Genomic DNA, 22697 nt, shown 5'->3' with positions numbered 1-22697 from the left:
AAGACAGTTAGTTGTGCTAGGGAATTTATTGTATGTCAGTCGCGCTGGGAGTGAGTTTATGGCTAGAAAGACAAGCTGAAATGGTTAGTCTTCGTATTTGAAGCAAATGTCCTATATAATCCAAGTGTCGGTCGGGGGGGGGCGGGTAACAGGCAATGTATGCTTTTTACTGCAACATTGAAGCACTTCAGTAAGGATGCAGTTATTTTTGAAGACTCCAGGTTGGACATGACAAGATTTTACTTCTGATAACTGCTAAACTGATGCATCTGATACAGTCTGTCAGATACTGCCTTAATTTACCTGGCTTTTTCAAAGGCAAGGAAGAACGGATTAAAGGAATCCCTTATACTTGGGGTGTCAGCCTCGGGACAAAAATCCCCGTTTTGTGTGGCATATGGGCAGGTAGGGCTCACAGGCCATGGTCACTCCTAGGTCACTGACGCAGATTTGGTGCAGGGCAGATGTTGAGTGCATTGTGAAACCCCTTCACCCCAGTGGAGTGACTTATCAACACAGAATTCCTGTAAAGGTCAAAACATTCTCATTTAGTACATTTTTGTGTCTTTTAGCATAATCAATTATTTGACGCTGTGTTTCAAGAAAATAACCTTTTTTCCCCTGTGTCTATTTATAACTCTTTGAAGTTTGGGCCTTTTACTGCACTATGGATCATCTGGGGTATGTGAGAAGTACTACTTCTGCCCAAGGTGCCAAAGAGGGATCGAGCAAGCCCGCTGCTCCCCAGAAGAACGCTTACACAAGGCTTGTGCAAAAGCACCACAGCGGCCGATTCCGGTCCTATTTGAATCACATTGCGCAGAAGATGCAGCTAGAAGAGGGCACCTCCAATGACCCCAGCTCGGATCTGGACCCGCCCCTGAGGAGAGGCCTGGTGAAGGATAATCCAGCCAGGAATGGGTTGAATGTGCACAGCTATTCACCGGTCAGAACATCTCATCTGGAACAGCCCATGCCTGGAGGATTTGAGAACGATAAACCCCAAACCGCTCTGAACAGATGTCCTCATAAAAAAAATGCCCTGGTTAGCCCAGAAGGAGACTTGGAGGTGGAGGAAGACTATTATGTACGTCAGCATGGAGCTGCAGCTGACTTGTTAAATATGAGTGATGCCCTAGGTGGGAGAGTATCGAACAGCCTGAGACACCGTGCAGCTCTGCAGAAGTCTTCTGGTTCTGATGAAAAGGATGAGGAGGACATGTGGAGGAAGAAACATAAGAAACGAGACAGGTGTCCTGCCAACACAGATAGAGCAGCTGGACATTTGTTGACTGAGCAGTTTAGTGAGGATGTGCTGGCAATAAATGCCAGGAAAAACAGTCACTTGTCTCCAGGTCAAGTCCAAGGTGAGTTCACACTAATGAACTGTTCAGTCCATTTGCTACAATTACTGTGGAATTGAATGTGATGTTTTAGTCATGAGTGAGTCAACATGAGCCAGTTGTAGTCTGTCCAGGTTAGTCAGCTCTTAGTTACCTGTGGGTGGCTTTGTCTTGGTTTACAAGTAAGCCATCCGGCATGTGCAAATGGCTTCATGTGGAGCCAGCTTGGTGCTGGCCTAGGCTCTGTGAATGTGGCTGTGCTGCTTCCAGGATCAGCTCAAGACTACGAGAGCCCAATTTCTGTGGTGTAGAGTCCAAGTCAATAAGACTGCTGGATCTGCGCTGACTCAGGGCAGAGTCACGCTTTCCTCTGCATTGCCTCTTTGGACCTGGCGTGCTGGTTTGCCTTTGCGGAGGGTCCAAGTCCATCTAACACTCGGGGACTAAGATGCCTGTATAATATCTAATTTCCTGATACAGAGTGTTGACTCCAGTAAATTTTGCTGTTAGTAACAAAACGATCACATCTTGCAGTAGTAAAGTGAAAGTGTCTCTTAAATGCGATGTTCAAGGCAAAAAGCCCGCTTACAGAGAGAAATAAAATTCTTTGTTAAAAAAAACCCCAAAACGCAGCATCAACAAGCAACCAAAGCCAGGCAGTTTAAATCTGATCTCTCAGTGTAATGGGTTAAAACTTCCTCTGAATGTTATTTATGGTGAAATACTTGGATAGCCTGATCTTATGAGCTACTACTGAAGGAACTCATAAATGTCACTGTATTAAATTTTCTGTAACAAGTAGAAAAGAGATCGATTTCTCACATGGGTAAGACGGGCCTGAGGCCTATCACAACTCTTGGATTGGAAATCAAGTAAATGTTTAACTAAATCAATCTTACAAAACTATGCCCTATCACTCAAGAGTGGCAAGTAATATGCTTTTTACAGGGTTTGCGGTATTTTTGAGGCTGTGACAGTAGATTATGTGCTAAAGTTGGTAAACTTTCATGAGTTCTTGCAAGACAGATCATAGAGATTTAACACAAGCAGATTATGCTAAAATTTGTTGATGAGCTTGATTTTTGAGAGGGTTTTTTTTTTGCATGCTTCATTGTAACACTATTTATTATGCTAGCCTGTTATAATAGACTTTGCTACCTTTCACCCTTCAGCTTTTGGAGAGTAGGGGAGAGCAGCTAACAGGGATGGAGAGTCTAGAAGGCTTTCAGTTTGTAGCCATGAAAATGGTAGGTGCCTACATGGATTTTAGTCTAAAATAAAAATACCCTGACTTTCAAAAGCAAGCACCTGCAGTTCCCTCCTGCTCTAGTTGGGAGTGGGTTGCACAAACCCTTTGAAAGCTAGTTGTTTGTTTAGCGTAAAGACCTAGAGCAGAAAATGTTGACCCTCACATTTGACCTCCCAGGTGGAAAACTCACACTGTGGGGAAGATTATTGGAAAATTATTTGCTTAACAGTGACACCCTTCCTCTTCTTCCCCTTGCGTGCCTCCCCAGCCACCCTCCTGTGTAGCTGAGACTAGTTATTCTCCAGAACGCTTGCAGGGACATGAAAACAGTTTCTTGGGGAGGAAAGAAATAGGAAAAAAAATATATGTAATTTGATTCAGAGAAATGTTTTTTTTTCTGTTCAGTTTGAGTATATTTTAGCACTCTTGTTTAAGTGAAGTGAAGGTTTTACAGTATGCAAATGCTTAGGTATAAGAACTCACACATCACAGTCCCAGATTAATATTTTCTCACTTCAAAGCTTGTCTTTCTCTCTTGATGCTGATATAAGTCATATTACTTTGCATAGGCAGGTGTCTGGTTTGATCAGTTTAAATCAAGGCTTGTGAAACTGTGATGGCAAGAATTGCTTCTGTCATGGCGGTGAGGCATATCATCTTTTCAGTAGTGACATTTCCTCACAAATTAACTCTGTTCAGGCTGTTGTAGGCCTTCCAAAAGACTCTTTGAGCTAATCTCAAAGCCAAGCATCTCTCTCTCTATCGCTTATTTTCATTGTCCTCTTCTTAACAGCTCTTCAGCTCAGGCTTAGCCATGGTCAGGTTTGCAACGATCCTAAAACTGAAAGTGCTAAAATTGAAGGCAAACACGGAGGGCTGAGAAAACCCCTTGAGTGCCCTGGAGCAGGCTGTGGGCAGCGAGGGGCTCGTCCTTGTTAATGTCCTTCCAGTGGTGCAGCAGTTCCTGTGGCCTTGGGGGAAAGCAGAGTGGTTTGTGGAGCCCCAAGCAAGCGTCACTGAGCCATGGAGCTCACTGCTGATGATGTGTTGCTGTCCTTGAGAAGCACTGAGGGTTGCCTTTGCCACTCTGGGCTGTAAGGCCCCGAGATGAGGCTTGGGGGATAGAAATAATTTCATAGCAGATAATTAGGAGACTGACCATGGCAGTCTCTTCTGGTGTTCCATATAGTAACTGCTTTTCCTAAGTATTGGAAACTTTGCAGTTGAGAGCGCTGCGTGTGAACACAACTCCGTTCTCCCTCGTCTGAAACATGTGATACAGTCATGAAACTGTGCGTTGGATTCACTCAGCAGTGTCAGCACTCTGGGATTTGGGAAGACGAAGCTGCGTATAGATGCATTCCACAGATTGTTGCTCCTTTCTGTGCAGCTATAACCTCTGCGAGAATTTCCATATAGCCTCCTGTTCTGAAGTTTCTTCTCAAACAAACCCCAATAAGACAGAAAATAATCCTAAAATGCCACTTTAAATTGTGATGCTTATAGTTTTTCATCTAATACAATTTCCCTGCTGGTATTTTTCCCTAAATCTCCAATCCTCTAGGTTCTTTGGGTGCTAAAATTTGGTTAAACTTCCTTAACAGAAAGTCTTTTATGAAGTCCCCTGGGTTGTTTTCTGGTTTTGATCAAAGGTTCTAAGGATTTTCCCACTTCAATTCAGAGTTAGTCATCAAAATCTCTTTTCAGACTGACTGATGTTTCTGTCATAAAAGGGCTTAAAACCCCTTTTCCTTAGAACAGAAGTACTGACTTTCTGCGGCATCTGTCTGTCACATGCTAGTAGTTGAGATTTGCATGGCTGCTAAGTGGAACTTCATCTTAAATATCTGTGATGCATTGCTTTATCAGTAAGTAGTTTAGACCAAGCTGCGTGTTTTATTCGGGACGGCATCGTTTTGGTTGCTTTTTGAGTACGTGCACTTCTCAGCCTGTTTTTGAGGGAACGTCGCGGTTTGATAGCACATTCCTGAGTCTGCTGGAAAGCCTAAAAACCACACATCTGCAGAAGAGAACTGTCTTCTGTGGAGGACGTGGAGTGCAGCATGGTCTTTGGGAACACCATCTCCTGGCCACACTCGTTTTCAGAGGATCTCAGGAGCTGGAGTACCTGGGAGTGAGGTGGCTTTATTGATGCTGAAAGCTTGGGTGGAGCAGGATTCTCGTGAAGGCTGATAGCTATGAAATAGGTTCAGATTTTACAGGGCTGGATATACAGTCTCAGTCTGTATCTGCAGACATCCTCCTCAGGACAAACACCACCACCAGCTTTGCTAGGTAGCCTCCTGAGGCTCCTCTCACTAAAAGCTTCACGGGTTTATGATGTGGTGGAGGTATCTTGCCCATCTGTCAGGGTCAGCATGCCCCCTGAGTAGAAACAGACAATTCCTGGGTAACAACATGCCTCATCTGAAACGGCATAAGATTTCCACGGCCCTTTCTGATTTATCACCTGTCTGACACATGGCATTTATTTGCCCAGCCTGTGGTACTTAACCAACTTGGGCAGCTTCCACAGAGGAGTGTCGCTGACAAGCAGGCTGGTGTTTAGCATCATAGCTTTGAAAACAGTTGTTGCTGTTGGATGGTGGTGGTGTGTTTGTGGCTGCAACCTTGACATTTAAAAGGTTCAGGATAGGTAAAAGAAATGTCCTGGAATGGCTTTCCTGCGTGTTTGATGGGCACAGCTGGTCAAGAAATACCAGCCGTAACAAGATGGCAAAATCTTAGGCGTTTTGTCTTTCCATCGTACGCTGCAGTAAATTTTGTATTTTCCTTTGTTTCTCTGGGGGAAACTTTGGAGGAAGAACCATAGCTTCTGCTTTTCCCTTCTTGTAAGGCAAATTTAGGATAATGCTAGTTTTTAGAGGTGAGCCTTCCAGTTCTTGCGTGGTGAAATTCAGTACTTAAGAATGCTGTTATCTCCCTATCTGGCACCCAGTAAATATGAGCCAGCGATCTAGTAAAGGCCACAGAATCAGCTCAATAAATGGAGAATGTTGGTTGCTGTGGAAATCTTTAAAGCGTAGCTAATCTTGCCAGGTCCAATGTAATGTTCCTTAGATGACGTTAATCATACTAATAAGATATGGGAGAGGAGGGAAAACTGGATTTACTGTATGGCCCCATCTGAGAAACACATGAAAAATAGAATGCTTCTTTCTCTAATGGTTTAACAACGTCATCACAAACATAAATTTCTTTCTTGCTTTTGATAGAAAAAAAAGTTGCATTCCTGAATCTTGTGCAACTAACGTTTTTGGCTAACATCAACTATAGTCTGTGAGTTAATATCTGATGCATCCTCTCTTGGGGAGATGAGATCCTGCCCTCGCAAGGACTGTGGTTTTTGTATGTGATCTAATAACTGCCTCCCGTGCCCTTTACCAGAGTCCTGAGCACACCATGGTGCAGTGGGACTGAGTTCTGCAGCAGGAGCCCTTGCATTTGGCAGCAAAGCTTTAATCTCTGTGAAGTAGCTTCCTTCACCTGCTAGTGCTCATGTGAAAATGTTCATCAGTGGAAACACTTGTTGCTGTTAACCTGCTATTTTTAAAAAACAAACTATGTTTTTTTCTTTTTAGCTCCAATCTCTGAAGTTAGGCCCCCATTATGTAGCTCAGGTAACTATGCTTGTTGGTCTGATGTTGGTCCCAGGAAAATAATAGGCTAATAGAAGAATTGAATTAATTTTTAAATTAGTTTTAAATCTTTTCTGTAATGTGACTTGTCATCGCATTATGCAACAAAGGTCCTGTTGAGCTTCCTCGGTGTCAGTTTCTTATGAGATTAGGAGTTTGGTGATAAAGGTGTGAGTATGGATGCTAGTGTGTTAGCATAATAAAATCACAGCACATGTGTCACCATTTAAAAGAAGTTTAGCTGAACTGATTAAATGCAGCAATAAATTGAGAATTGTTACCAACAGGTGTGTCTGGTTCCTGCAGTGTCATGTTCTGACCCTGTGCTGTTTAATACTTCTGTCAATCATCAGGAAGAAAACATACAAGTAAGATTGAAAGTTTTTTTGGATGACTTGGAGACTGCAGGGAGTATTGAATAATGAGGGCAGTTACTGGCAGCCATCTGGATCACTTGGTGGACTGGGAGCAGGCAAAACAAAATCCATTTATCGGGCCAGCGTAGAGCTGTGCTATCAGTGCGAGGAACCCAGAATGAGAAGCAACAGCTTGGAAAAAAGTTTTGAGCTTTTGATGGATTAATGAGCTGAACATCCCCCTCCTGTGAAATGTGGCCAAAAGGGTAATGTATGAGCATGGGAATTGGAAGATGGAGTATAGACTGCATGTGTCTGGCATGGCAGCAGCAGCAGCTTCTGGAGTATTGCATCCTGTGGTGATGCCCTCTGTTCGGGGCGGATGGTGATGAATTGATGAATACTCAGAGGACGGCCACAAGGAAGATTAAAACGCTGGGATCATGAGTGAATGGTTTGAGGAAACTGGCTTTACTTATCAAAGAGATGCTTGGGGGAAGGGAGCTTTCAGTAAATTGCCTACATGTGGAACAGATGTTCAATAATAGGCTACTCAGCTGAGCAGATTATGATATAACACATTTGAGGCTAAACAAATCCAGGCTTGAAATACAGCACAATTTAGCAGTGAGGCTGAATGACCATTGGAACAGTTTTACCAAGGCTTGTCACTGGCATGTTTAAAAGCCCTGATAACAAATTCTACCCCCAAAATATGCTGTAGTTCAAAAAGGAATTAATTTGAAAAAGCCCGCTGTCCTCTGCTGTCCATGAGGTCAGCTGGCCCGCACAGCCCAATCAGCTCTGGCCTGTTGTTCAGATAATCTCTGAAGTGTCTCCTTCGCTGTGGGTACCCAGGTAGGTAGGACAGATGCTTTGCAGCTGGCTTCAGTGGCTAACTGCGATTCCTCTCCAGGCCATAGCTGCTGCAGGGCTTTCACTGCTGCCCCACTCTCCAGTCTCTGCTTCTGCCTCACCTGTCCTGTGCGCTGGTGTCCATCTCTTGCCCTCCCACCTCAAGCCCCCTGCTAACTAGCTCCATGAAATGCTGTGGGCTGCATGTCCCTAACTCCCTCTTGTGGGGAAATCTGAGCTACGGAGAGTTGAAACTTGGCTGGGGCAGGATGGAAAACAAAATGTTGGGATCTCTTGCATAAAATAATGTCTTCTGTGACAAAAATAAAAACTTCCAGGGTGCTGAAGGAAAATGTCAACACTAGCAGCTGCAGCCCACAGACGTATGGGGCAGGTCATGCCTTGGAGAATATTTCAGGCTCTCTACAGATACAAGCCTGCAGCGATAATGCATTTTTGTTCAGTTTTTATGTTTTTAGGCATTTTTCCCCCTCAGCACTAGGGGTTGTGAATTATGTACTTAGTACACTGAATGGGCAGTATGGGGAATGGTTCATCAGCAAATTGTCTTATTCTGCAGCACATTTGGTAACCTCGGGATATGTGTGAGTCTGAAAGCAGTTCTTTCATTTCTTCAGCTGCTAATGTCTTCTAGTACGTTAGCACCTCCTGTCAGGTATTTTGCCTTTCAAAGCCTCTTGACTTCCTCTGATTTTCGAGCAACTTGCTTCCCTCAAACTACTGAAGCCCACAGAAATCAAAGAGAGACCATCCGCAATATTATGCTTTTAAAGTATTTTTCTTGAAGTGTTGAAGAAGCCTTTTCACGGTGTAGTTGCTGGATAAAGCAAAGAGCAAAAGGTATTGTGGAAGAAGGTTTGAGAGGATGGAAGGGCGAGGGGGCAGTGGAAGCAGCCCTGACCCACATCCTGAGGCAGGAGTGGAAGCCTGGAGGAGTGCAGTCATCAGGCGGAGTAGGTAGTTAGGAGGTCACGAGCAGGGTGGAGCAGGTTCACAGAGAGTCCTGAAAACCAGAAGAGCTGTATCCCCTCCCTGACAACGCCGCTGTGCTGCTGCACGCAGCTGGAGCACAGTAACTATTTTGATAAACTTTTAGTCTATTGCTACTAAATGAGTTTCGTCACCAACCCTTAGTTCAGAGCCTGGAATGGTATCTTTGGCTCTTGCACTCATGTAGTATTCCTACAACACAAACCCTGCTGAGGAATTGAATAAAACTGCAGTTACTGTCTGAGTTACTGAAGTCAAAATCCTGCAAGCATCAGGATGCTTGGAAGTGTTTTGGAAGAGGAATCATGGTGTCATGGGCACATGATCTTGGCAGTCGGGAGCAGTTTCCACAGCATTGTTTTCCGCAGCAGAAAGAATCCATTGTGCATTTTTCTTCATTTCAGTTTTTCAAAGCATAGGCCCTTTCAGAACGCCAAAGTCAGCAAGAAGATTTTCATTTTCCCTAGTTCATATTGAAATCCAGGAGCATGTAACACAAGAGTTTTAAATAAGTATGTGCAGCTTAAAGCAAAAGAGTGGTGGCAACATGTGCTTCCCACCATGTGTGTGCTTCCCACTTCATTTCCATGGGTCTGGAAATGAGCATCTGTCTCTGCTCCTGACTTTCCTGGGTATCCATGGACATGCCACTTCATTTTTTTGCTACCTCCATCTCTAAGTGGGGATGTTTCTTCCTCAGTGGCATGTTGTAAGAATGCTGAATGTCTGAATCTTTTACAACCAGCTGTCGTGGCACAGTCGCCTCCAAAAGCAGCTCATGGCCCTATGAACTCACTGACAAACCATAACAGCCTGTATTTCCCCATCCAGGAGTCACCGGCTGGGGGCCAGGCTGCCTTTCTGCAGCCAGCTTGTCCCCCATGTGGTAAGGATTCCCTTTGTGCTTTTTTTCTTGGACTTTCAACTCTTCTGTGCAAATTTTGGCAGACTTTCTGCCAAAAATGTTTAGAGAATCACCTTTTCCAAAGACGCAGGGCGAGAGAGAGCAATGGATTTGTTCACGGGTGCACAGACGGCTCGCAGCCGGACCATGTCCTGCTGCATGAATGCAGTCGCGCTGGTAGACAAGCTGCTGGCTGGCACAGGCGGAGGAGCTGTGTTATGTTGTGCAGGGTTGCTTGTAAGCAGGTGGGCTGCTGCTAGAGGAACCGGTTGCTTTGAATCACTATTGAAATCACATTTAAGAGCTGTGTGGACAGGGCTTCACTTTAAGTGCTGTCTTCTCACTTTATTTTGATTTGTCTAGTCAGTGGAAAGTTACAGCTCAGATTTACGCTGTGGCTGGGCCCTGGTGGCCCATCGTAATGGGTCAATTAGTGGAGACTGGTGGGCATGGGAGCTAGTTCTGGCAGCTGGATTTCAATACATCATCCGCTCAGTTCAGGACATTTGCATAGAATTTACATTTTGGCTGAGCCCATGCATGTAAATGTAGGTCTGCATTGTTTCTCTTCTTTGAATGACTGTTTAATTAACTTTAAACATAATTATGCAATCTGCCATCTGCCTAAATCCCTACAGTGCTGTCATATCACCATCCTTTTCCACTTCCGCCAAGATATTCCCTTTCCCGGAAGTTTGCCCTACTTTTCAATCATGAAGATAATTACAAATCATTGCCATTCTTAGTTATTTTTGAGGAGGACTCACAGCAGCGTTGTAGGATCTCCCTTTAGCTCTGTGGCCAGGCTTGGACTGAGCACAGGACTGTGCTGCAGAACCTCCAGTTTAGGATTCTTTGAGTTTACATTTCATCAGAGAAGAAGGATCTCTTTTTTATTTGCTCGTGATAAGGAGAATGTGCTCTCAGGCTTTCTCTTAGACCCCAGATTGAGCATCTGAAATACTGCCTACCAGGTTTATCTCCTGAAAGTCTCTTTGCTGCAATGAAACCTCACTGAACTGATAACATATCTCAAAGTCTTGCCTTTCCACTCCTACATCTCTAATGAATTCTTTCCCATGACATCCTCATTTCTCTCTATTGCTTTGTCTTTAATCTTGAGCCGTCAACTTTATTTAACCGGTTTGCTTCAAGATACAGCAAAAAGCACGGAGGTGGTTCTGTTCCAAGGCTATCGGAGAACTCTGAACTCATTTAATTCATGTTGAGAGCAGTGTTGAAGCACAGCTGTTCCTAGCACAGGCTGGAGTGGAGCTGAGCTCACGGGGAGCGTGGTGGTTGGGTTTTGGTCCTGTTTGTGTTATTGGGGCTCTAGCACAGAGTTTTGCTCGAGATATCTTCCAAGGAGTGTCTTTTTTCTTCCTGGTACAGAACTCTCCCTGAGCAGCTATACCAACAGCTGTCTCTGTGTATTTCCTTTGAAAAGAAAATAGAACCAAAAAAGTACTTGGCTGTTACCATTAGTGGGACATTTAATCTCTTAAATCTGCAAAATATTTTGCAAAACATAAATAGCTAGTTACTTCTGGCCTGCCTATGACCAGTGTTTTTTGTTGACATAACTTGCATTTGAGATCACTTCAATGGTGTTTGTTGGTTTTGCCTGTTGTTTTTGCCTGTGTGTGGTAATTTGATCCCGGATATTGTAGTAGTCATTTAAGTGCTTGGAGTTTTTGAGTTAATCACTTATATAATATGGCATATACTGGATGTCACTCGTGCATTAGAAATGGAAAACAATCTAACAAACGTATCTTGGCTTTTAAAATTTGAGAGGAAATTATTTTAGAGGCTTCTCTGAGCAGCAGAAAATATCAAATAGCTTTTAAATTGCCTGTTTAAGCATATGAAAGGGAAAGACATGGGGATCCTAGCAAAACTGCCCTGATATTAATGCAGTTTGTACTGGCAAAGCATGCTTTTACTTGTAGGGTTTATTTGACTTTGGAGAATGAAACAAATGGTTGCCTGGTATAACAGTGTCAACACTAGGCCTGTGCCTATCTGGAGTTACCAGCCAGAACCTGCGTCCCCCGCCAGCTCATCAAAGCTGGCAGAGTTAGATTCACAGAAGTACCTGGGATGGGTTGTTCTGGGGCTATGTAGGATTTGGGATTTTTTGGGTCCTAGATGTCTTTGCAAAACAAGGCAGAGTTTCCGTCGGCTAAACTCTTGCATTGAGACTATTAATATGCCCTGTTACACATCAACATCCATAGTGGCTCATAAAGTTGCAGGTAGAACTTCTTGGCAGGTCGTGGAGAGTATTTGTTTGCTAAAAGACCAAATTTGATGGTTACTAAAATTTGGTTTGCCAACTCTGCCAGGAGCCAAGGGCCAACTTGAACTTGTAGATCTGTGAGGTGATGCCTTGGGTTGCCACATGGTTGGACTCTAATTCCTTGAATCTCTAGTAGGGATGAGCAGGAACGTGCTTTATTTAGCTTTCTTCCCATGCTTAACCTAGTCTGACTTAAATGGGAGTGTAGGACTAAGCAGGAATTGGCATCAGAGTAGTTCTCATTGCCTTTAGTTGGTTAATTCCTGCTTTTGGAGGTAGGGCAATTTTGGGTGACCCTTCGCTTGGTAGCTGCCATGCCTTCCAGCTCATGGGTGTATCCTTACAGTGTTTTCCTAAGTGCATAGCTGGGTTGTCTTGAAGAATTAAATGTCAGGGAACCTCTTGGAAGGTTTGAAGGAAATTGGTTTAAGTCATTGAAATGTGTCAGCAATGAAATGAAACATTGTAGAAATACAGACAAATATTTAGTAACCGTGTGTTGAGAGTGTCTCATTAACTGATAACAAATTGTTCTATTGCATGTTATCAGTTCTGCGGATATGCTTCTGTTTCTTCTCAGGCTTATGCTAACTGTAAAGCGGGGGTATTTGAAAGATTCCTTTGCATATCTAGATCATGATCTAATGCTGGGAAGCAATGGAAAATTCTCTTAGCAATAGCAGAGTATGCAGAGGTGTTGATGCCCAGTCATGGACCGATAAACGTAAGTAGTAGATGGAAGTATTTTGTGTTGGAAAAGTTTGTAACAATATTGTTCCATCCAACGCTTTCAACATAATTCCTTTTTTTTTAAAGGTAAAAGGAATTGTTAGGTGTTGAGATAGCTGTCAGTGGGGTGAGAGTCCTTAACCTGTAGAGGTGTTACCAGCACAGTCGTTGTGATGTTCTCACAGTCCTGCCCACCCCAGGGAGCTGGGTTAAATATAAATAATGTAGATGGTAACAAAGCTGGAAGTTTAGTTAGAGGTGAAAATGCCTAGTGACAAGGTAGATGCCCTTTGACAGGAAAGGGGAAAGCTATACCAAGATGTCCATATCTTGGAATTCACTTAGATCTCTCAAGTAAAACTAATTCTTCCTTGATCCCGGATGGGAGGTATCCAAGGAGTCATGGATGTGCTGATGAAAATTCAGTGAGGAATACTTTCCTTCTGTGCTGGTAGTAATCAAATAGCTTGTCAGGTGTTAGAGGGCAGTTTGAAATGTTCTATTTTTGGTAAATGAAATTGAGGGTCTTGGTTCTTTCTTGTGTAAAGCAATATGCAAATTTTAATATAAGATTGAAGACTTTTTGGCCTTGCTAACTTTACGTTTAGTTGAACATTTTAGTTGATTTAGTTGACCATCCAGTTGATCAACTGACTAATAGATGTAAATTTAATTAAATGCAGTACTTTTCAAAACCTAAACTATAGAGTGATTTTGTATAAATTATGTCAAAATAAGCTGATTTAAAAGATCTAGCCTCCTCTCTTACAGTAAGCCAGATCAATTATTCTGGGAAACTGCCTGCATGCATTTTTTTTCCAAAATAAGAAAAGATTAATAGGTACTTAGGTTTAAAGACCAAAATTTGCCTTTGCATGATGTCATTGTTGTTGTGATGGAGATGAAATGCGATGGTTTGGATTCTAGATTGAGCTCCAGCGCTGTCCTTCCAGCGGAGCTCAACCAGCCACTGCTGCCTGCACGTGGGATAACAACTGGGCTCCTGGGTTGGAGCCAGCCCCCAGCTCCATCCTTTCTGCTCCTTTTCCTGGTTGTGTGTTTCTACTTCCCACAGGTGCTTCCCCTTGGCTAGTTTGAGGCGGTTCACTGCTCCGCGTTTAGAATACCTGGTCCTATTTAGGTGTCCCTCTGTCACCTTTGTAGGCAGCCTCCTTGCCTGATACAGGTGTTAGGGTTACTTCAACCTGTCTCCCTCCAGAGGACTTCAGGTAATGAACAGTCAACCACCTTTCCTCAAATTGTTACTCCTGTATTATTTCCCATTGGAAATGGCAGAACGTCTAGAAATCCCAGGCAAGTGGTGGCTGCATCCATGGAGAACAGCTCTACATCATCCGTGCAGCCAGATGAACATACCTGAACATGTTGCATTTGCTGTGTGTTGTGAATACATCTGTGTCTTGCATTAGAATTGCTCTGCATTCAAGCCTGAGTGGTTCTGCACATGCAGATGTGTTTGGTGCATTGTGGTTGCTTCAACCCTCCTGTTAAGATGTATCAACCAGCCTCAGCTCTTGGTCACTGCGCCTTAGTCTCCCTTCTACTGAAGTTATTTTTAATTTTTTATTATATTTATTTACTTACTAATTTATTTAGTCATTGTTATTTCAATGGCTAGAATGTGTTATTACTTTGTGTGACATCTTGCCTTAAAAGATTTTGTTATATCTTACAAATCACACAACTGTAACACCACAGAAAAAGACAGATTTCTGACATGCCTGGTGCTGGAATAGAGTTTAACTAAGTTAGTGATAGCAGTTATTTCAGAAAGAATAGTCTCAATATATCCCCTGCTATCTATAGAGTTGTCAAGTCCCAGTTTGCTTTGTGGAATGATGCCCGTTTATCCATCAGAATATTAATGCTGGGCAGCTGGGACAGCAGGAAAGCCTATCATGAGAAGTATTTCTAACTTCCAGTTTTAGGGGACAGGTGCATTATAGAAGCAAATATTGAATCTAGTTGAAACAGATGGCAACCTGTAGTTAGCTCTCTTTATTTAAAAGGAGAAATACAAGAAATTAGAGTCATGCAGAATTCGATGTGTTCCAGTTGAATGCTAATTGTGACAGTTGTTTGTGGCTTTGTAACAGGGGTGGTTTTGTTTCGCCATAAACATCACGGCCAACGGGGTCAAACAGTTATCCAAAGTGGCTGGGTGTAAACTGGCTTGCAAACCAGCTATGTCGAAGCAGAGTTTCTTCATTTGAGTAAATTTTTTTCTTTGAGTTTGTGTCTGAGTCTGAGCAGATGAAAAATCCCACCAGAGAGCAAGCCAAAAGCTTAAGTGTTGAAAACGTGCAAGTGCCTCTCTGTGTGTCTACCTTGTGGCGCGGAAGGGTGCTTCTCCACCCTTTGCTGTTGCTGTGCATTATTTTTGGCAGTAGTGGCCCCAAACTTTCTGAACTATGGCCACGGCAAGTGCTGGAGCAGCTCTGCTCTGCAGTGGCTAATTCTGGCTCTCGGCTCACTTCCCAACTCATGAGACATTTTCTTCTCTTTTTTCCCCTGCATTTTAATTTTCTGCTCTCTTTTTTCAGCTCCTTCTTAATTACATGTTAAGATTTAGCCTCCTTTTTATCCCAAGTTCTTTAATTTCTTGTAGTATTTTCTGGGACTTGCTGTCATAGAAACGAGGGCTTTAGAGGACCTTACAAGTTCATGTAATCCTTTTCACTACCTCAAGGAAAAAACTACTCTTTGTAGACCGACTCTGGCAGATGTCTGTCTCACCTATTTTTAAGAACCTCCAACAAAGCAGATTGCGTGACCTCTCTGGGTGATCAGCCTAGTGCCTTCCTTTTTTAATAGTGTTCCTAAGAGCCCACCTGTTGCAGTTTAAGTCAGATTCCTTCACCAAAATGTCTCTGAAAACCGTATCCAGAGCAAACTGTGTTGCCAATTCGGAAGCTCTTCTGCTCAGATCTCTCTAGTCCGTACTTTTACTTTCGGTGTCTGTTTTTGAACTTAATATCTTGACCCTTAGGGTGTTTGCGAATCAGTTCATTAGGCATTTGCAAATCAGTTAATTTTAGTTCTGTCTCATTGTGTGGTCCATACAGGTAGTATTGCCTCGTTTGCATTGGTTGAAACCTAAATTTGCGGCTGTGCTCTTGCCGTGTTACAGCTGCAACCTTCCTTGGACAGTCTGCTCCCTGAAAGCATGTGCAGAGTATAAAAAGCTTGACTATGTAGAAAGAGGCCAAACTATGTTGCCCTTGTCCTTATTGTCACTGAACACAGAGGCCCCCTCTTCATTTCAGTGTCCCATTTGGAGACAGTGCTGTGGCATTTAATCTCTTCCTGGGCTGGTCTGAGCTGGCACCTTGAGCTGTCCCTCTGCCTGTCTTGGTGTCTCCTCTCCTGAATTAGGAGGATCCCTCCCTCCTCCTGCGGATTTGCCTGTTATTGTATATGGAAGTTGCTTTTTGTCTGTGACTGGGTAAAGTAGCAGTTTTTTCTTATTGTACCATATTTTTAAAGATTTCTGCTTAAGTACAGCTTTTTAAACATTTTTTTTCTCAGTGCTTCAGTTTAATTCTATGAAGCAGTCTGCAATTTCGTTTGTGAAGGATACCATATGTAAAAAATTTGCCTTGTAACTTGGATAGCCCCACAGCAAATAAGTTGGCATTGCACGTTTTCTGACTTGCAGGTACAAGCTTGGACCCAGGGAGCATAGCCAGGAGGGGCTGGAAGGCAAAGCTGTGATGACATGTTCAGTATCAAGGTGGAGGGCCAAGAGGGCAGCTGCACGGCGCTGGGTTGCATTCCAATGTGCTGATCCGTGGAACAGCGTTGGCATACGCTTTGGAAGCTGCTGCTTGCTCTTCTGGCTGTAGGGAAGGGGCTGAGGTGATGGCAGGGAAGGAAGGGGTGAGTCTTTGCAGAATATTTTCGTATGATCATGGCCTATTCTGAGCAGGCTGGACATTTGGAGCCTTGGCATTTCTTTGTGGTGTTGTTGTGTACCGTGCTGCCTCTGGTAGCTCAGAAGTTAATTACTCCAGAGTGGGTTGTTGACATTTTTTTTTTCCCTCCTTGATTCCTGAACTACTTAATTAAGTTGTAGGGAAGTTATATTTTCTCACTATGTGGGGGCTTAATGGGGTGGAGGCTTTGGAAACACTTTAACAATTTCACATTTTATATGCTCTAATGAATTTCCCAGGATTTTGGAAGGGTTGTATCCAACTTTAGTATCGTAATTTCCAGAGTTTTATTTATGCTAAAATAAGTTAGTGGTGGATTAAGAGGCACAAAGAGCCAACAGATTACAAATGAACTAATGAAGACATCGTTTCTTTTGGATAAAGAGCATGACTCACAGTTGTGACTTGTACTGAAGTACTGCAGACTGTGAGTTTCACCAGGACCACAAGCTGGCAATGGGGTTCCTCTTCCCTCCCCTGTTATTTCAAACCTGTGTTTGATTTCAGGTGCAGAAAAGAGAGGGTTTGCAAGGACCAGAAACAACTCTGAATCTGCAAGAACTCCCCAGAACTTCGACAGGAAGAGGCAACTCTCTGAATCGCAGACAGAAACAATGAACAATTCAGACAGCAGAATAAATCCTAGACAACTGGGAACTCCCAGAGGTATTAAAGCAGAGTGCGTACACGCTTCAGGAATAAGCTGCCTTGAAGCATGTGCTTAGCACTATTAAAAGATGGGCTGGGGTGAATGCTCTTAACTCTAAAATGAACTGTAAAAGACTGTCGATTATTTGTAAAATATGATTATTCCAGGCTTTTCGGTGCTCTGAAGTCGGGTGCCAGTATTTCTAGGCAAACTGTTCTCAGAAATTCAACTTTGAATACAAAGCCTCTGTACAGCTGCTGTTAAGATACATAGACAAGTTTGGTGGGCAAGATAACACTTATGAATTTTTGTTTGCAGGAGGATCCTATGCTGCTGTCCCAACATCAGGTGATAGAAAGAATCGAAATAAACCCACTCGAGGGAGGAAGAAGAGTATATTTGAAGCCTACATGTCAAAAGAAGATGTTTCAGCAGGGCTGAAAAGGGGAGAGCTAATTCAGGTGCCTGGAATATACAACGTCTATGCTCTTGTGATAAGTCTGTGGAAATCACAGGCAGTTGTTGAAAATCAGTGTCAGTTGGTTGCATGACACGGAATTGATGTACCACTTGTAGATGCTAGAGGAAGGATTTTTCCCGTTCTCAGAAGGTTCTAGAAGTGGAATGAAATCTTTTACGTTCAGCTGAAGTGTAGTTTTTGGTTTGATTGCATGTTCTGTAAAATTCCTGATCCACACTCGTGATGAATTGCAGAGTTCTGGCTGGATGGTCTGCTAGCCATGATAGTCATTATTGTGGAGACACTTGCTTTTACAAATGGTGCTCAAAAACACAGCAGGTGCTGTCAGCCTCTGTCTTTGTCAGTGTAAGAATGCCCTTAGCAAGATACTTCTTGCTGAAATTCCTCACAAAGATGTTCATTAGTCCTCAGCAGTGAGTTGCAGATGCCTATGCTTCGAGATCTACTCTTCTTTTTTCAATCTATCAACTCTTCCCAGAAGTCTCTCTCCCACAAAAAAAAGGGAGAGTGATGGTGCAGGTAATGCTGTGGTTCCTGGGGTCTCATAGGGCTGTGTCTACCAGGGCATTGCAATAACGTGTTATAAACTATGATGCAACTGGTTAAATTAATATCAAATGGCCAGGCAGTGGTACTGGACCCTTGATTTGCTTGCATAATTTTCTTTCCACTCCCCTAAGATCATAGGGCTGCCCCAGCCATTGATGACAGTGTATGGTTTACTGAAGTAAGGCACAGATAGTAGATGGAGCTGAAGAGCCCATCAAGATACAGAAAATCATTTGCGTGTGTGTGTATGGTTATTTGCCTTGAACAGCTAGCAGTAAGCATATTCTAATTTTACAGATTCTAAAGGTCAAAGATCAGACTTTGTGCTTCCTTTGGAGCAGCAAAACTGCAGCCATAATTAGGCAGCAGTTCTTCTCTGAATATCTAGCAAAATGTGGGGGTGGACCTGCCCTTTGTGTGGATAGCTGGATCTCAGAAGGAGTTTTGCATAAAGGCGGGCAGGGCTGAGGTTCACTGAGGAGTAGGAGAAGATAGCATCCTAGAACCACTGTTGTAGTACAGTCCTCAACATGGCGTAATGTTCTTCAGGACACATCTGGCATCCCAGTGAGATCAGACTGGCTGGGGGAAAAAGGCAGGTGGAAGTCAGTGAGGGCATTACAGACACTCACGCTGAGGCATCATTTACCCAAACACACACTGGTGCATTGCCATTTAATTAGTGTTGTAATGCTGGTGAGGTTGTGATACTTACTTTCATCAATACATTGAAGCTGCAAATGGCATCACCTCACTTTTTGTCTGATTTCTTGTTATAATTGTATAGTAATTCTTGTATAATAATATAATGGCGTAATTTCTGGAGGTGTGATGAGGATTCCACATACAAGATTGCCTGATTCCATCCTGAAGACCAATCTGATGAGCTCTTAGCTTTCAGAAAAATGACTATGTAGCATATCACTGCTGATGATCGGAGTGGTCCACTGGGCTACCCAGACCTTAGGCCAGTGCCTTTTTAGAGAGCATCATAGACATCCACAATGGGAAGCAAATGGTGAGGGAAGAAAACAGGATCCTCAAGCTGTGACTTCCCCCCATGGCTGCAGTGGCATATGGCAGCAACTAAAGCTTCTGCCTTACCTTCAGGAGTGCTTTTGGCACCCATTTTTGGTAATGCAGCCTGATAACATTAAGTGCAGTGTGTGTAGACTGCCTATGAGGTCAAGTGCAGCTGCAGATGAGGCACATCAGACTACAACTACTACCTGAGAATCCCATTGAAATGCTGAGTCCCAGAGGACCTGTGATTGCATGCTCTCTGGCAAAAGAATCCCTAATTCTTGTAAATGTGTAGTGTCTGCTCCAGGTCATGTGCTGCGTAACTGGAAGAGTCATACGTGCTTTCGTAGCCTGTATCTGTTTTCCTTTCATGCAGTTCCACATCTCAGGAAAACAGTTGAGGCTGTAGAAGCTGGATTTAATCTTTCAGGGCTGAGTGTCAGATCATGGGCATCCCAGCTCAGTGTCTCTCATCTTCAGCTCGTTCACCATTATGATCTCATCAAGACCATTCGTCATTGCCATCTCAACCAGTATAGGTGGGATCCTGAAAGCAACTTTAGTGAGTGACAAATACTCAGCACTGTTCTGTACAATGGCAAGAGACATAGTGAACAAATACCTGTTGTTATAATCCCCAAAAGCAGGGCATTGGTCTGGCATGGTACCTGCAAAAATACTCCACGAGAGCCTGTGGAAGAGAAGAACAAACCTATTGGTGTGAATCTGATGGTCCTGAGCAAACTTGAGTTCTAGCCAGCCAGAAGCATGGCACTCTGAGCAGGGGCCGCCCCCGGAGCATCCTGGAAACACTGAATCTGCATATATTTCTGTGAGAACTTGAGAGATCTGTTAGGGAGAAAAGACCCTACCGTGAACTCTGAGGATGGTGCTGGACCCTGGCAATGCAGCTATGCAACTGAATGCTCCTGCTAGCGTAACCGACAGAAACTACTGGCAGATGTGGAGATCGCTCAGATAAAACATGAGTGCCATGAAGATTAAGCAGTCCTAGATCAGGAAGAACAAAAGTGTTATCTTTATGGGTGCTGACGTCTGTCAATAATATTAGTCTTAATGGCTTCTGGTACTGTATCTGACTTAACTCAGTTTTTGATAAGTAGCATGGAGAAGTGTGCCCTGCTGGATTCCTGGATTCATTTAATCATGCGACGTGTGCGGAAATGTCCTTCCACAAGAAAGGGGATCCGAGCTCAGGCGCTTAGGAGTGCATAGACTTCCCACTTCCTTGCATGTAAAACTGTCTGCAGTGAGCAAACACCAAGCGTATCAGGTTGGTCGGAACCACATTGGCTGGTCTGGAGGCAAACAAGATTGAATAACTTCTGCGTAGTTACGTAAGCGGATGGTGTTGGCTATACACAACAGATGAAGTCAGGTTATGTATTAAGGAACATTGACCCAAAGGGCCATAATCATCCTGTGAAGCACCAGCCAGAAACTCATGTCTGCTCCACGCCTCCAGCGTCTCCCAGACCCTCCCTGCAGGGCTGCTGGGGTCAGGCGGAATGAGAGTGCGCAGCATACAGAGCTGCAGAGCCTGCTTTGCTGTTAAGAGGGTGTTTTTCCTTGGAAAACTGTTCTTTTGTGGGTATGAAGGCTGGGGTTTCCCTGATTTTCATGGATTGTTTTTTTGAAGGTGGCCTTGGTAGCAGGCAGATACTTGAACCCTGACCTTTTTTGGTGTTTTGTACCTACAAATGAATCTAGACATATGTGTTACGATAGCTGTTATAAACTGTTTGATTTGAGATGCTTGAAGTTTAGTCTGCCTATTGCCTATTATTGCCTATTATTGCCTGCCCTGGTTCTAGCAGAGCAACTTGAGAAGTCATGACCCTTTTGTATCTTGCGGTGGAAGCTCAATAAGGTTAGAAACTTTTTTGGCAAGTATGTGTGAAGCTGGCTTGAATCATCAGAAAGTGTTTTAGAAACATTCCTACAAACGTTTCTCTTCCCTTTCAAAACAAAGGCCCTACTGACATAAAAACACTGATAAATATAGCAGCTATTATTTGCAAGCTATTGTAAAATAATACAACATTAGTGTGACATCATGAGACTCTGCAGCCAGATCCTCACCCCCTAATACACATATGAGAACAGTTGTTCTCATGCAGATGGGGAGAGTGACTGGTTCCAGATATGATATCACAGCGTGAAATGTACAACATTGTAAATAGGATTTTCATAGGCACAGATAATAGGACCCATCTGCTTTCTAAGATAAATTTTGGGAGTTCCTTGCTTAAAGGAAAGAGCTGAAGTGTTTTAATGCTACTTGACGTAAGAATTCTAATGCTGATCGTAATTGGGTAGTGCATATAAAACGTAGAGAAACCCGTTGCACGATAAACGTGGTAACACTTTGCTTCTCTGTGTGTTTGCTGGAGCTGGGCATCCATGAGCCCGTAGCCGCTCTGACGCCTTCTGAGCCATGGACACAAAACCTGATTTTTCATGCACATAACGGGCATTTGCACCGGGCTGATTGACAGCTGTCCCAAACTATTCAAGGGGATTCTGCAGGGTAACACAGGATATCCCCTTATCTGCTTTGTGCTGGTGGGTAGATGCTGGTATGGGAATTGTTTGACTCGTTGTCAAGCAGAACAACCATCCCTTTTCATTTTTTCCTTTCTCTCCGTAGCAGCTTCCTTTACTAACAGCGTATTGTTTTTGATGGCTGATTATGGGAAATAAGGGGAGAAAAAAGACCGTTGAGAGTTTTCCATCAGTGGGTACCAGCGCTAATAGAGGCTGATGATGGCGAGTTAGCTCTCGCTTTGCCTAAGCATAAGGTATCCCCAGGGTTGCTCCCAGTAGGTCGTCTTTGTTTTTGTGCCGTTGTCCTGGGTTGTGCCTGCCATGTGGCTAGTGTGCTTGTTAAGACTAGTTACATAAGGCACAAAATAAGACATCGCAGCAAAGTATTCAAATAATGCCTGAAGAATATAGAATGTGTGGTGCTGATATTTCCAAACTTAAGCAAATAAAACCAATGGAAAACCTTCATAAATCCGCAAATTCTTCTTCAAGGCAGCAAAACTTCCACATGTAATCAGCTTTATTTTCCTATCGTCTGAGTGTTTCCCAGAATACATAAAAAAATTATATGCCGCAGTAAATTTTTAAGGAAGCAATTCCTGTGAGAGGTTCCTATGATTGCTTAACACAGAAGTGCAAACAGATGGAATCTGTTCGTATAACAAATTGGCCAACGTTATTTCAAATACACAAGCGGAGAAAGTTTTAAAGTTTCAGCCCAAAGCAGAAACCTGTCTGAAGGCAGATACCTAGTTGTATTTCCATAAGAATCAAATGCTGTCAGTTTTAACTGCAGTCACCTGAATCACAATTCCCAGGACCCGCGTGGGATGGGAACAGCACTGATGCGTAGCCTGTAAGTCCTTGGTTGACTCTCCCTTTCTCTTGGATGGACCTGAGCGCAAGCAGCAAAACTGGTTGGTTTACTTTGGAGGGGTGATATGAATTTGTTGCAGGTGACTTGAGCTCTGAGTTGGCAGATAACAAAGCAGAAATAGATAGACCATGGAGTTTCAAATGTATTTAAGATCGTTTGACTTTAAACATGTTTAAACAGAATTTA

The 22697-nt window shown here is 43.3% G+C and overlaps 1 protein-coding gene across 1 annotated transcript in view; it reads left to right on the top strand.

Annotated features, from left to right (window-relative positions):
• The first annotated feature begins 667 nt into the window (after nt 1–667).
• Nucleotides 668–22697, top strand: part of DIS3L2 (DIS3 like 3'-5' exoribonuclease 2) — a 196733-nt gene continuing 174703 nt past the window's right edge. The window contains 3 exon segments of the mRNA XM_009323570.1: nt 668–1367; nt 16872–17030; nt 17332–17474. Coding sequence (XP_009321845.1) covers nt 668–1367; nt 16872–17030; nt 17332–17474 — 1002 coding nt within the window.

This window comes from Pygoscelis adeliae, unplaced genomic scaffold (assembly GCF_000699105.1).
Source record: "Pygoscelis adeliae isolate BGI_AS28 unplaced genomic scaffold, ASM69910v1 Scaffold245, whole genome shotgun sequence".
Taxonomy (NCBI): domain Eukaryota; kingdom Metazoa; phylum Chordata; class Aves; order Sphenisciformes; family Spheniscidae; genus Pygoscelis; species Pygoscelis adeliae.
This window is presented reverse-complemented; position numbering and strand designations above follow the sequence as displayed.